The sequence below is a fragment of the Trachemys scripta genome, chromosome 2 (genome assembly GCF_013100865.1).
Source record: "Trachemys scripta elegans isolate TJP31775 chromosome 2, CAS_Tse_1.0, whole genome shotgun sequence".
Taxonomy (NCBI): Eukaryota; Metazoa; Chordata; order Testudines; family Emydidae; genus Trachemys; species Trachemys scripta.
In genome coordinates, this window is record NC_048299.1 from 236031008 (window position 1) to 236046648 (window position 15641).

At 42.1% G+C, this 15641-nt stretch overlaps 1 protein-coding gene across 2 annotated transcripts in view; it reads left to right on the forward strand.

The window, feature by feature from the left end:
• The window catches only part of WWP1 (WW domain containing E3 ubiquitin protein ligase 1), a gene marked incomplete in the record, with an annotated part of 149162 nt that overhangs the window by 63652 nt on the left and 69869 nt on the right, over positions 1–15641 (forward strand). For both annotated transcript variants that reach the window (XM_034763223.1, XM_034763224.1), the window contains 2 exon segments: positions 4807–4902; positions 5503–5677. In XM_034763223.1, coding sequence (XP_034619114.1) covers positions 4807–4902; positions 5503–5677 — 271 coding nt within the window.

Here is a 15641-nt window from a genome sequence, read left to right on the forward strand (position 1 = left end):
CGAAAGCTTATGCTCCCAACAGTTTTGGGGGTGACCCTGTTTAAGGGGATCGAACTCCACTGAAGCTTTGCACACTACCAGTAGGAGGAAGAAGGGTTGTGAGAGCTGGTGGAACAGTAGGGATGTGCCCAGTGGATCAATGCACTGGTTATATCCACTGGCCCCAAAATACTCTGTGTGTGGGGTGGGAGAAAGAGACAGGATAACTGCAGCCACTGCTCTACAAAGTCATTAGTATTGGTTTTGAAGTGGCCTAAATGCTAGTTCCTGCTGGTTGGAGGTGAAAATTCCATAAATAGATTTTAAGGCCAGAAGAGACCATGAGATTATCTAATCTGATCTCTTTATACTACAGGCCCTTAAATTTCACCCAGTTACCCCTGTATTGAGTCTAATAATTTGTGTGTTGACGTAAGAATACCTTCCAGAAAAGTATCTAGTATTGATCTGAAGACTTCAAGAGATGAAGAATCCAACACTTGCATTGGTAGTTAGTTGCAGTGGTTAATCAACCTTCACTGTTAAAATGTGTCCCTTATTTATCTGACTTTAGCTTCCAGTCATTAGTTCTTGTTATATCTTTCTCCGCTAACGAGCCTTTTGGTACCTAGTATTTTCTCCCTGTGAATGTACTTATATACTGTAATCAAGTCACCTCTCAGTTTCTTTTTTGATAACCTAAACAGATTTTACTCTTTAGGTCTCTCACTCTAAGGCATTTTAGCCAGCCCTCAAATCACTTTTATGGCTCTTTACATCACCCTCTCCATTTTTTCAATATAATTTTTAAAATGTGCTCACCAGAACTGGATGCAGTGTTCTAGTATCAGTCTCACCAATGCCATATACAGAAGTAAAATCATCTCTCTATTCTTACTTGTGCTATGCCCCTGTTTATACATCCAAGGATCACATTAGTCTTTTTTGCCACAACATCATGATGTTTGTCCACTATGACCCCTTAATCCTTTTCAGAGTCACTGCTTTCTAGGATGCAGTCTCAAATTTTGTAAATATGAACAGTATTCTTTGTTTCAATATGTATGAAAGGCTGTATTAAAATGTATTTTATTTGAACAGGTCCAGCTTTACCAAGTGCTCCAGATTGTGTTGTATGACTCCCCTCTCCTCATCTTTATTTACCATTTGCAATTCCTCAGCTTCATGTGATTCCGAATGCATAGCTTATATACTTGGGCTTTGCAGTCTAAGAAGTTGACCTTTAGAGAATTGAGTACTTACAGGCATTGAACCTGTGCTTCGGGTCCTGATATGTAAACAATCAGTAATAATTTTATTTGGCCTTTACCATAATTTAAGTGATGATTTTCCAAGTGCAGCTTTTCATATCTTGTAGGGGTTCAATAGAACTACAAAGACACTTTGCATAAATAATGGTGCGAAATCTTGCAATTAGCATGAATTTTGCTACATTTTTCGGCTAAGGTAACTTGATAATAAGATCAAAGGATATGAACAAGGATGATAATTGGGAACAAATATAGTCTAGTATTGGGGGGAAATTGTTTAGCCTGAAAATTTCAAAGCATTATAAGCGCATAACTAGAGTGACAGCAAGTGCATCAGTGGAATTTAAGGTATAAAGGATTTTCAAAAAGGTGGCTTTAGTGCATTCAACAGCCTTGGTGCACCTGTGTCGGAACATAACCTTTTTGTGTGCATGTGAGCACTGTGGATGTGGCCAAGTGGTAGGTGTCCCAGCGGCATTTTCAAACTAGGTGGGGGAGTTGCATAACCTGATGTTGTTGCTGAAAAGGTACACAAATCCAGAATATGCATATGTGATTACGTATAGGCCCACTTTTCTCCTTGGCTCCTGGTCATTGCTGGAGAAGAAGGTCTGTTGAGAACATCTAAAGGTGCCTGCTGATGAAGGAAAAGTTTAATGCAAGAAAATACAAAGTTGTTGTAAAATTGTTACTTTGCTTTAATAAAGTTTGGGTTATGGCAAGTGGGAAAGGGAACGTGGAGACTAAAGTCAAATCAATAAATATAAAAATGAATGTGGTATGAGTGGTGCTTGCTTTCTCTTCCTCAGCTGCTGTTCAGAAACAGTCTTTCCCAACCAGGTACCCAAATGTGTGCAGGCTCTCCTTAGAGATTTGGTAGGATCATTGGCATGGTCATGAGTGGAATGGGTTTTGTGTGTGGTGTTCTTCTTCGGTGCAGACAGTCAAGAGTAGTTAACACTGAGAAACTCCACATGGACCTAAAAGCTAGTTGAATAAGCACCATCATAAATAAAATTATTAATAAATGCAATGTAGAGTACATTGGAAAGAATAATTTGAACTATTGAAACCCTATTTCTTGGGTTCTATATTAACTACAAGTATCAGAGGGGTAGCCCTGTTAGTCTGTATCCACAAAAACACTGAGGAGTCTGGTGGCATCATAAAGACTAACAGATTTATTTGGGCATAAGCTTTTGTGGGTAAAAAACCCCACCTCTTCAGATGCTTGGAGTGAAAATTACAGATGCAGGCATAAATATACTGACACATGAAGAGAAGGGAGTTACCTTGCAAGTGGAGAACCAGTGTGGAGAAGGCCAATTCAATCAGAGTGGATGTGGTCCACTCCCAATAATTGATGAGGAGGTGTCAATACCAAGAGAGGGAAAATTGCTTTTGTAGTGAGCCAGCCACTCGCAGTCCCTATTCAAGCCCAAATTAATGGTGTTAAATTTGCAAATGAATTGTTGTTGAAGGATGGCCACTTTTAAATCTGTTATTGAATGTCCAGGGAGATTGAACTGTTCTCCTACTGGTTTTTGTATGTTACCATTCCTGATGTCTGATTTGTGTCCATTTATTCTTTTACATAGAGACTGTCCAGTTTGGCCAATGTACATGGCAGAGGGGCATTGCTGGCACATGATGGCATATATCACGTTAGTAGATGTGCAGGTGAATGAGCCCCTGATGGTGTTGCTCATGTGGTTGGGTCCTCCGATGGTGTTGCTGGAGTAGATATGGGGACAGAGTAGGCAGTGGGGTTTATTACAGGGATTGGTTCCTGGGTTAGTGTTTCTGTGGTGTGGTGTGTAGTTGCTGGTGAGTATTTGCTTTAGGTTGGGGGGTTGTCTGTAAGCGAGGACCGGCCTGCCTCCCAAAGTCAGAGAGAGTGAGGGATCGTTTTCCAGGATAAGTTGTAAATCGTTGATGATGTGCTGGAGAGGTTTTAGCTGGGGGTGGTACGTGATGGCCAGTGGTGTTCTGTTATTTTCCTTGTTGGGCCTGTCCTGTAGTAGGTGACTTCTGGGTACCCGTCTCACTCCGTCAATCTGTTTCCTCACTTCCCCAGGTGGGTATTGTAGTTTTAAGAATGTTTAATAAAGATCTTGTAGGTGTTTGTCTCTGTCTGAGGGATTGGAGCAAATTCAATTGTATCGTAGGGCTTGTGTATAAACAATGGATCGTGTGATGTGTCCTGGATGGAAGCTGGAGGGTGAGCGTGCGTGAATGTGGGGGAGACATTGATTACTGTCATGGTGCGGAGCGGAGCTGGGCATGCATGCCTGCCAACAAGCGAGAGAGACTCTGTCCTTCTTGCTTGCTGGGGGTGTGGAGACGTAGATCTTTTTAATTATGCAGAAGGAAGGCTCTTTCCACAAGGCAGAAATGTAGCAGTCTGCCTGCGTAATAATATGGTTAATGTTCCTATTGTTAGTTAACTGTTCCTATTCTATTAACTGTCCCCATTCTCCATCAATTCCCACAGGAGCATAAAACCTGTAAAAAAATTTTAAGGCCCCTACATTGCCAGGGTGATGTAAAGTCTGATAAATGACGTAGGGGAATCAGCTAGGAAGATCTATGTGCTTTCTCACTTTTTTTTCCTGTGTCAAAGTGGCACAGTGGGCTTAGATTACAGCTCAGAATTTATTTTACTTACCCATTAAAAAAAAAAAAAACTTTGAGGGCAAATAAAACAGTTACCAAGCAGTCAATAAAATGTCAGGACAATCAGAAGCAAGCACTTCCCAAAGTACCCAGCCAGATCCAGGACAATATACCTCTACCCCGATATAGGCCGCTGTGGGGAGCCCGGGCCCTTTAAATCGCCGTCGAGCCCTGCTGCCGCAGCCCCGGGGTAGCAGCAGCAGGGCTCCAGCAGTGATTTAAAGGGCCCGTAGCAGCCGGAGCCCCAGACCTTTTAAAGCGCTGCTGGAGTCCTGCTGCTACCGCGTTATACGCGAACCTGTGTTATATTGGGTCCCGTTATAGTAGGGTAGAGGTGTAATTAGCAAAACTGTATGATTTTCATGTGTGAAAGTCTGAGCAATTTAAAATGACATTCTACTTTTTTGCTTTTTGGTGTTCTGTAATGTAATTTAAATTAAAATGCAGAATTATAACTGGAATACAGAGTTTTAGTTATCAAGTGTTTGTAACTGAGCTGTCATGTGTTTAGGAAATGCTGAATAGTTATTGTGACTTTTTTCTGTATTGTAGGTTAAATAAATTATCAAAACAATTGGAACTGGTGCGATTATATTGTATTATTTTCACAAAATATGCAGCATTTTGCAGAATTTTTAATTTTTTGGCGCAAAATCCCCCCAGGAGTAGAGGGTAAAAAGAATTCATGTAAGATAGGACATAATGTGGCAGACAAGCCTTTTCTGAGTGGGCAAATTTGACCCTTAGCCTTTAGAGTAAGGACTAGGATTGGATAACCCATTTGTTCACTAGCAGACATTTTTTTTTGCTTGTCTGAAAATTTAATCAGAAGGCAACATTTTCGTGTTGTTTTTGTTTAAAGAGATGTCTTTTGTTTAAGATGGGAACAGAGAAAGGATCCTCATGGTAGAACCTATTATGTTGATCACAACACACGAACTACGACATGGGAAAGACCACAGCCTTTACCGCCAGGGTAATGAGAGTTTATATACTACTTTGAATGTTTTACTTACATTAGTACTAAAAAGTATTTTTATTACATTTTGATATTACATGAAAAAAATATAATTATACAACTGGTATTTTTTTGAAGCAGAAGTTCATGAAAGCAATACCAAACGTATTGCAATACCCCCCTTCCCCAAAACAAAATAAAACAGCATAAATCTTTACCAGATAATGATCAGGATCATCATAGCTACTTTTATGTGAATGTTGGTGGCACATCTATTGCCTGTGCTGATCTTTTGCTACTAATAATGTTGAATTATTCATCCTTTTATTTAATGTTTAAATTTAAAGAGTGCTTATTTTATGACCTTTTTGGTCTAGCTGTGCAGAAGAATAGTTGAGACTGTTTCCCTTGGAAGGCTAACAGTTGTTTCTAGAAATTTACATAAAGTCTCAGAAACAGAACACCAGTGTGTTATACCGCAGAAATTAAAACTTCTGCCTATCATCTCTGTTGGAACTGAAACATTGGCTAAGAATTTAGTGTACCACAGAAAAATAGTTTTTTGTACTTTTTACTGAAAATTATGTAGCTGTTAACATTAGTATTTTTGTTTGTTAGCTGGGAAAGAAGGGTTGATGATCGTGGAAGAGTTTACTATGTGGATCATAACACAAGAACAACAACATGGCAGCGACCAACCATGGAATCGGTCAGAAACTTCGAGCAGTGGCAGTCTCAACGTAACCAACTACAGGGAGCTATGCAACAATTCAACCAACGATACCTCTATTCGGTAACTTTTAGTAAGCTATGAAATGTTAGGAAATATTTTTTCAGATATGTTTAACTTTACCTTTCCCAGGGGCTTCAGAATTACACAACTGTATATATTGTGAGATGTTCATCTATAAAGATGGTTAGCCTCACTAACTTGAATAATGGATTCTATTTTAGAACTTGCACTTCTAAAGCTACTACCTGTGCAGGATTCTCACTGCTGGGTCTCCGCTCTCCAGCTCAAGACCTGTCTACTTCCCAAGCACTTAAGGTTTATAGTCCCTAAGGGCAATAGTAACTGATACAAGTGTACATCACCTTCTCACCTTAGGGGAAACTTCAGTTCTACAGCTCAGACTCTTCTTTGGGTATTGACTTTTTTGGCACACTTGTCTTAGGGTGTTTTTTTGGTACTTAAGTGTTCTTGATTTTCTTTTAATCACTCAGTGATTCTCAGCTTTTCATCAACATTTCGGTAGTTCAGCTTTCTTACTTTGGGGCCTGTTTTGAAGTATCTGCTTTTGTTCAACTGTGAAACTTCTTGCATGGTTTCTGTGTTTTCTCTCAGGTTGTCATTCATTTCCTCAATCCTATAGCTGAGCAGCTTCAAGAAAAGCTTGTTCTTAGGTAGGGAAAGACATTAATGTATGAACAGATTCACTGTATCTTCTGATTGGGAGTCAAGAATAGTGTGCAGGAGTGTTAAACTATCTACATATACCACCTAAGCAGTCAAATATTATGGGGATCATGTCCAGACTCTCACTGAGGGACCCCTCTAAGAGACCCTTATAAGATTGGTATGAGGCCAGAGGCGGTGTGTGTGGTGGTGGGGACACAGGGTCATGTACCTCCCCAAATTTCTGCCTTCCATTTACCATAGAGGTTTTCAAACTGTGGGGTGCATGGCCAGGCGCTCCCTAGGCAGGGTGGGCGACACAGGTCTGAGCCACGCCCCTGACATGCTCGTGCCCCGTCTCCAAAGGAGCCCGGTGCTGGCTGGTGATATCCCCTAGAGCAGGCCCCTGCCTGTGGGGCCCAGCTGTCATGAGATGCTCCCCGAGGCACTCTATCACTGCTGCCTTGGTGCTCATGGCTCTGCTGCTACTCCTCAGCTCAGAGGCAACACGTGAGGCAGTCACATGCCTCCCCCCCAACATTTAAATTGTACCCCTCTGCCCCCCATCAAGAGTTATGAACTGTCTCTGTATGAGGATGGACTGATGCTTCAAAGGAGAAATCATTGAAGTGTAAGCCTGAGCCAATTTCAGCCTCTGAGCCCTGGAATTCAGGGCTGGCACTTCCTGAATTAGTACAGCTTTGCTCTGAACTCACTGGGTTAGCTTTCATCACTAAAGCACCCTGTGACATCCTGTCTGAAACAGAGGATTCAACTATGCACTTAAAGTTGACTGTACTCAGCCCCAGTTTGCCTAATGAGGCACCACATAAGAAGCATCAGGAATAGGCATAGAAAGATGTATCTCTGGTGAGGCTGTTGACTCCTGGCTGCTCTGCATCAAACCCTCTGGTTTTATCGCTTTGTTTAGCTTTCAGGAGACAGAGCCAGTGTGACTCTCTGCGATGTGCATTCAGGGACCTTGCCAAATTGCCCCAGGTTATCTCCAAGGCTGTCTTGAGGGATGCAGTACCATCTTTGACACTTGTCAGAATTCTCAACACAGTTGGAGTGTGTTTTGCTCTGTTGTACAAAGCATTGGCCCTGGTGCTGGTATTCCTGGTATCTTGTGCCTAAAATCTTAGTGCAACCAGGATTGACACCTTCTGAGACACTGTCTTGAAGCTTCTGGCACTCTAATCAATTGTCACCTGAATGGGTGCAGGGTGATGATCAAGGAGATGGCTGTTACTTGGACTGGGGTGAACTGGGCGAGTCTTCTAATGCCAAATATATTTCTATTCCCCCTAATTTCTTTAAAAGCTGGCTAAATTGGCAGATTTTGAAATAGTGCCACTCCAGCAATCTACACAGATCACAATTGCTCTCAGAAGGTTCCTGCCCCATTGCACCCTACTTCAGACCGTTTCATGAAGATATATCAGGACACCTCATCTGTCCTGTCTCTAAGATTTTTCAGAAAAAGTTTTTTTCTTTTCAAGGTCATCAAATATTTTCCAATGGAAGCTTGGCCGTCATGCTAGCTTTGGATGTGGCCAGAGGGAAGACTAAGGAAACACACAGTATTGTGCCCCAGACCTTGAACTCTGATGCTAGAATTCATTTGTACTAAGAGGTTACCAGTCAGTGGCTGCAGCCATTCATGTCGTGGCCTTCCAGGGCTTCATGGTCAAAGAGCAGGTATAACCTTTGGGAAAATAGGCCTTTGGTCTTGTCAGAGTCCTTTCCCATGACAAGTATCATGAACTTAAATGAGTAGAGGAAGGGTGTGTGGGCCTGTCCCAGCATTAGGCGCATGTGGCCTTTGATGCGGGTGAGATAGTGGTGAGAGCAGAGCTTGTCTGAAGGCCTCAATCGCTGGAAAGATTAACAGTGTTTGAGCCCTCAGGTACCAGTCTGGGTAGCGTTAAGACTCCATGCTCCTAAGACTCTGAGCTCCTCTAGAGACCATTACCTGAAGCATGCTTCAATACTATCAAAGCATGCCTGGAGCAGCAGGGAAAAACAGCCTACTTCTAGCAAGTTGATATCAATGAACCTCCCACCACCTTCTTCGGTACCCAACATTATGATTCCTTCGGTACCTCAAAAATCCAACCATACACCTCAGTCAACAATCACTTTGAAGCAGTCATCATTATTAATTCCATCAAAGTCCACTGCAGGGGACCTACCTAAATAGACCTTTACCTGCAGTATCATTAGTTCATCAGATACCATAGGAATTTAGATATTCCAGAGACCTGTTTGTGTTGGATGAGCTGGAGTCTCCTCTCGATGGATACCGAGCACCTCTCGGTACTGAGATCTACGCAGTCGCCAGAATTACATCTCTCCCTGGTACCTCCTGATTCTCCATCGTTTTCTGGTGGAGATGCCCCTTTTGATGTTGAAGAGGACCTTTCATCAGTCTCTCACATCTCAGTATAAGGCACTCCCATCTGCCATTATGGGAATCCTATTGTATTCCACTGTGGGTTTATGCACGTGTCCAGAGCCAGAGAATTTGAAAGTAGTGTCTGCTGGCCTGTGTGTACACCCTGGCTCACCTTGTGCCTCCATCTAGGGATAAAGGGCAGGGTGGACTGACAATCTTTCTAGGTCCTTTTCAGTGCCACGCAATTTGGATCAGAACCTCCAGTGTCTGTAGCTTCAGCCTACAAAATAAGATTTAGCTTTGTAAATAGTTTTAACGGTTTGTGTACTCTCTTTGGGGGAAACACCCATACCCTGTTCGGGTACTGAACTATGCCCAGGACTCTGGGCTTCACACATTTTGTTTCCTGCCCATGATCCTTCTCCGTTAGCAACGACCACTAGCTCTGCCTGTACAGACGCTCCCTGGGTTATGCAAGACCAGACTTATGCAAATTCACACTTATGGAAAAAATTCCATAAGCCAGAAATAGGATTTTTGAGTTGCGAAAATTTTTGCATAACGTACGGGTATACGTTTCCGACTTGCGCAAAATTCGAGTTACGAAAGGCTTTCCCGAATGGAACGATTGCGTAAGTCGGGGGGCGTCTGTACTGCCTTGGGGAAGCCCACATCGTGGTGAGGTGCAGTATCTGCCAATCGTTCCCCAGCCGTACCTGAGAAGGGCAGAAACTGCATCTCCAGAAAGACCTCATGGAGAAGGCCATGAGGCCTCAATTAGACCCTGGCCAGGGAAACCCCCTCCCCCTCATACATTAGCCTCATTCAACAACGAGTGTACCTGCTGTTGTAAAGTCCACCTCTGGTGCAGGAGAATCGACCCTCACAGATCCCTCGCAGTGGGATCTTGTCGGAAAACCAGGAAGCACTCTCACAAGCATGAGATCAATTCTTCCTCTAAATTCACTTCAGAGAAATTCAGAAAAAATCAGAAATTAATGGAGATATCCCATCTCCTAGAACTGGAAGGGACCTTGAAAGGTCATCGAGTCCAGCCCCCTGCCTTCACTAGCAGGACCAAGTACTGATTTTGCCCCAGATCCCCAAGTGGCCCCCTCAAGGATTGAACTCACAACCCTGGGTTTAGCAGGCCAATGCTCAAACCACTGAGCTATCTCTCCCCCCGATTCATCTCTGAGCAAGCCCATCAGCTTGGTGTGTGAGGACTTAGGACGTCCTTAAGTCCTAGAGACATGATAATAAAGCCCAAAAGCATTGGGCTACATCAGTACCCGACCACTATCCATCGGTACCATCATTGCCAGCATTTCCTAAGCCCCAGGATCTGCCAGCAGCGACAAAGACTGATCACGGTAAACTTCTCCTATCCATGGCATCTACACAATCTTCCTTGGCAGCTACACAATCTCCTCTGATTCCAGCGGCTCAGATAAGTAGAACCCTTCTCACACTGGGGAGATCTGAATCTGTTGCTGCTCCACGGGACATTTTTGCTTTCCTGAATCTGGAATTCCCGCCATCAGGCCCCTCTGTTTCCAGAGCAATGACACCATCAAGGGAGATGAGTTTATTGCCTGACCTGTATGTGTAATATAACTGTCCTCCAGGGGCACAAACAGTACTGCCTCTGGAGCCGGAATCAGCATTCTCTTTATCAGGAGATTCTGAACCAGCTGATGAACCCCATCCTACGTATCTTCCGCCACCAAAAGGCCTACATCAGTTTGGGATGAACCTCTGTCTCATCTCAGATCCGTTGGTACTCCATGTCTTGGAGGCCTCTACAACCACCTGTTGATCCCTCTTGCTGGCTATAGTGGGATCCTGGAGACCAGCACCTCCCTGCAGAGTTGGTTTGATCTGCTAGGGAGTCATCCCTTGCCTCCCCTGTAAGGGGACACTCATATCTGCCCCTGGATCCTACAGAGGAGGAGGTACATTACACACTGGATCTGGCAGTTCTGCCATAACCAATAAGACTGCCATCTTCATCTCCAAACAAAATGGAGAACTCCCCCCCCCCCCCCCCCCCCCAGATGATTTCAGACAGTTCCAGGACCACCTTCACAGAGTTTCTGGAGAACTACAGATGCATCTTGAAGAGGTTCAGGACTCCCAACACAAAGTCTTGGACATTGTCCACTTGTCCGACTCCAACAGAATAGTTCTCCCTATTAATGAAGCCATACTGGAGACAGCTAGGCAGGGGCGTGCCAAAATGTTCACTTGCATTCCCACCCACAAGAGGACGGAGTAGTGTTACTATGTGCCAGCCAAAGGGACAGAATTTTTGTTTTCTCACCCCACTCCTAACTTGGTCCAAACTTGTGGTGGTCCGATCTTCTAGATTGGATGCTGCCCTTAGAAACACAGTCTTGTCTTTAGTCTTGGACTCAGCTCTGAAGATTCTCTTTTTCCAGCTGGGGATAATGCTCTGTAATTACCTGAAGTGAGTGCCTATTGGAACGCTACTTGAAGAACAAGAGGTTACTCACCTTGTGCAGTAACTGAAGTTCTTTGAGATGTGTGTTCCTATGGCTACTCCATTACCCACTCTCTTTCCCCTCTTCAGAATTTCATTTCTGGGGTTATGCGTTGGAGGAGGAGCTGAGGGTGGTTCGTCCATATAGCCCTATATAGTCTCAGTGCGGGGCATAAGGGTTCCGGTGTGAGCCATATGGACACTGTTGCCAAAAAATCGAATTGAAGGCGCATGGGACACGTGCTTCCTTGAAATGGAGCACCCAGAGGGATATACATCTAGAAGAATTCCAGTTCCTGTAAGTAACCTTTACTTATTTTGTATACTTTTTATCATGTCCTCTTTTGTTCATCCCTCTTTTAAGGAAAAAGACCCCATTCTTTTTCCAGTCTTTCTTGAAGTGCAGTGATGGTGTGCAGTCATCTATAAGGGAGTGATCTGGTGCTTTCCTATGCTAAGGTTGTACTTAGGTACCAAAATATCTTAAGAACATGTTCTGCTTGTTTTGTGCTATGAAGAGCTGTGGAGTCTCAGGAATGAGAATCCTGCAAGATATTGGAGAAGTAGAAATATACGGCAAGTAATTTTTCCCTCTCGTGATCCTTAAATAGCAGCTGATGCTTTGAGACACTTTGAAAAAAAACAAATTAAGATATTTTCAAACAAATACCTTCATTTATCACTTTTTCTTTGTATTCTCTGCTAAAGATGTCTGCTTATATGCAGAATCCTTAAGAGTTAATAGGTTCTCGGGTTCATCTGAGGCAAAAATCATTGTTTATAACACCCAAATGTGATAAGCATAATTATGATTTCAAGTAGTATATAATCAGAAATACCGATGCACTCTTAGGAAACAAAGATGCTGTTTGGAAGCCATTAATCTTAGTGCTCAAAAAAAGAGAGAGAAGAGAAATGTAGAAAATGTTATGTTAGCAGGATTGTCTTTTGTAAGTACAATGTATTTCAAATTTTTATAACAGGTGCAATTATTTCTTTAATAAAACAGAAATAGGAAAACAGTATAATGATATGTAATTGCATGTTTGTTTACTAATCAAAGTATAATATTTGTGTTCTCTGTTCGGGAATGATACCTTCTTCATCTAAAATATGGTCTGCCTTTGCTTTAATGAGATCTTTTACCATTATCACTGATTTTCAGGCCAACTTGAAACATGTTTACTTTCTTCTCTTCAGAATGCTTTAGGCAACTGTTACAGTGTGTCCTCTGTGATCTTATATTCACCAGTCCTAATTTGGTGACCCATTTTATGATCTGTCAATCAGACACCAATATTCAAAAAGGAAAGAGAAATTGGGTGTTTGATGGCTTACTTGCTTCTCTTTATAACTGCTTTCCACATATTTGTCATGTTTTGTGGATGGTTCAATTGCATTAGCTACAGTTCCTATTAATAGTAAAACAAAAACATTGAAGAATGATAATAAAACAAGAAACAAATACAAAGGAGAACACATTTGCTGGCTACAGCGCTGCTGTAGATCATCGGGCTCAACAGGTAATGATGAATGGCTCCATGTCTAGTTGGCAGCCGGTATAAAGTGGAGTGCCCCAAGGGTCGGTGCTGAGGCTGGTTTTGTTCAATATCTTCATTAATGATCTAGAGGATGGCGTGGACTGCACTCTCAGCAAGTTTGCAGAAGACACTAAACTGGGAGGAGTGGTAGATACGCTAGAGGGTAGGGATAGGATACAGACGGACCTAGACAAATTAGAGGATTGGGCCAAAAGAAACCTGATGAGGTTCAACAAGGACAAGTGCAGAGTCCTGCACTTAAGATGGAAGAATCTTATGCACTGCTACAGACTAGGGACTGCATGACTAGGCAGCAGTTCTGCAGAAAAGGACCTAGGGGTTACAGTGGACGAGAAGCTGGATAAGAGTCAATAGTGTGCCCTTGTTGCCAAGAAGGCTAACAACATTTTGGGCTGTATAAGTAGGGGCCTGGCCAGCAGATCGAGGGACGTGATCATTCCCCTCTATTTGACATTGCTGAGGCGTCATCTGGAGTACTGTGTCCAGTTTTGGGCCCCACACTACAAGAAGGATGTGGAAAAATTGGAAAGAGTCCAGCAGAGGGCAACAAAAATGATTAGGGGGCTGGAGCACATGACTTATGAGGAGAGGCTGAGGGAACTGGGATTGTTTAGTCTGCAGAAGAGAAGAATGAGGGGGGATTTGATAGCTGCTTTCAACTACCTGAAAGGGGGTTCCAAAGAGGATGGATTTAGACTGTTCTCAGTGGTACCAGATGACAGAACAAGGAGTAATGGTCTCAAGTTGCAGTGGGGGAGGTTTAGGTTGGATATTAGGAAAAACTTTTTCACTAGGAGGATGGTGAAGCACTGGAATGGGTTACCTAGGGAGGTGGTAGAATCTCCTTCCTTAGAGGTTTTTAAGGTCAGGCTTGAAAAAGCCCTGGCTGGGATGATTTAGTTGGGAACTGGTCCTGCTTTGAGCAGGGGGTTGGACTAGATGACCTCCTGAGGTCCCTTCCTACCCTGATATTCTATGATTCTATATATTTTTCTATTACAGAATAGCGTACAGATTAGAACAATTTAGTGCTCTGAGTTTGCCCCTGAAAGGAAGAGGAAGCTGATTGCAGATAATTTATAGAAAAGCTAAAGTGAGATGTTTGATGGTGGATTTTATTACCCAGGAAATTGGATTAGCTCTCCCTTCATGGTAAAAGAACTTGTCTGTTGACCTGAGTGGCCAAAACGAGATCATCTTAAGATAAGAAATGCAGTCAGGGTATCCAAACAATCTTAACTCCTCCCTATAGAGATGTCATGAGAACAAAAAATATGAAAAAATGAATGTATCTTCAGAAGAAAAAAAAAAGTTTTATTCTAGGACCACAAACAAACATGTCTTAATCATAATCATATGGTTATTGCATAACATTAGTATACACCAGCGTTAAGGTGGTTTAGGTGCCTTAACTCTGCATTTCTTAGCTTAGCAGGTTTGGATTTCTTTTAAATGTAACCTTAACTGAATTTGTTGGGTTTGTAATGGTTGGTTTTGGAATTATTACAACATCTTTAACAAAAAATATATATAAAAATAATAAAAAAGGCAATCCAATGCAGCTTCTGTGAAAGAAAATTGTGCCTTCCCAGTCTGTTAATTGTTTGAGACTCAACAAAATAGTAGATAATGGAAAACTACGATAAATATTGATATATACATAATTATATATGTTAATTAGAAGCATGGGCGGGAGATGCACAGTTTTCTTTTACACAAGCTATGTTGATTTGTCTGTGTCATAGATGTTTTAAGGTTCTGTTTATCATTTCACCTATTTTGCCTTGAACTGAAATAAAACTCTCTAATTTGTAACTTCCAGGATCTAGTGCCTTTTTAAAGCAAGTTACAATATTTGCTCCTTCAGGTTTGTAGCTGATTTTAAGGAGAGATGGTATGTTTTTGTTATCCGTTCAGATGCTTCATTCTTATGTTCCTTCAAAAATCTTGGCTGCATACATGCCATCCAGTCTGGAGATCTGTAGTGGTTTTGTATTATCAGTTTGTTCCAGCAGGTCTTTTTACAAACATCTTAATCTTTATTACCTAAAAAGAGGAGATCTAGGGTAAGTAATCATTTAGGCCCTCATCCTGCAAGGTCATATGCGCTTCTTTAATTTTTTATGCATGTGAGTAATTTCATTAACTTCATTCTTGTTATAAAGTTAAACACACTTTTGCGGGATCGGGGCTTCACTTCTCTTCAGTGTTCTTTATTCTCCTTAACTGTTCCCTTCATAACTTTGTAATTCTTGGACAATCCAGTTCTTCATTAGCTGTAGTTTGCTCCCTTCGACATTGTGTACTCAAAGATGCAGTCAGAATATAGAAAAACTATCTCAATCTGTATCTGTGCATCTTGCATCATCTACACTGGGAAAATGAACCATGTTAGAAATGTAAGTTAGACTACTTTGCACCCAATGTAGAGTAGACTGTTGTATTTAAAAATGTGTTAAGTTGACAATGGCCAACTAATGGATTTTTAAACACTGTACTTACTCTGACCTGGGTGCCAAGTAGTGTTTAACAATGTGTTGTTAAAACATGTCACCTAACATGTTTCTAACATGACTCATTGTAAAAAAACAACAAACCTGGATGAAAATAGCAGCACTTGTCTAGGTAGGGTGACCAGACAGCAAGTGTCAAAAATTGGGACAGGGGGTGGGGGATAATAGGAGCCTATACAAAAAAAGCCCCAAATATCAGGACTGTTCCTATATTATCGGGACATCTGGTCACCCTATGACTAGGGGAAGAGTCACAGTGTCTCTGCAAAGAATATTTCATGTTACCCATGATTTAGACAGTTCAACCCTTGGTATCTGTAGGAACAATTCAGAAAGTCCTATCTAAATATTTGAAAGGATTTAGGCTGGTTGCTACATCGGATCA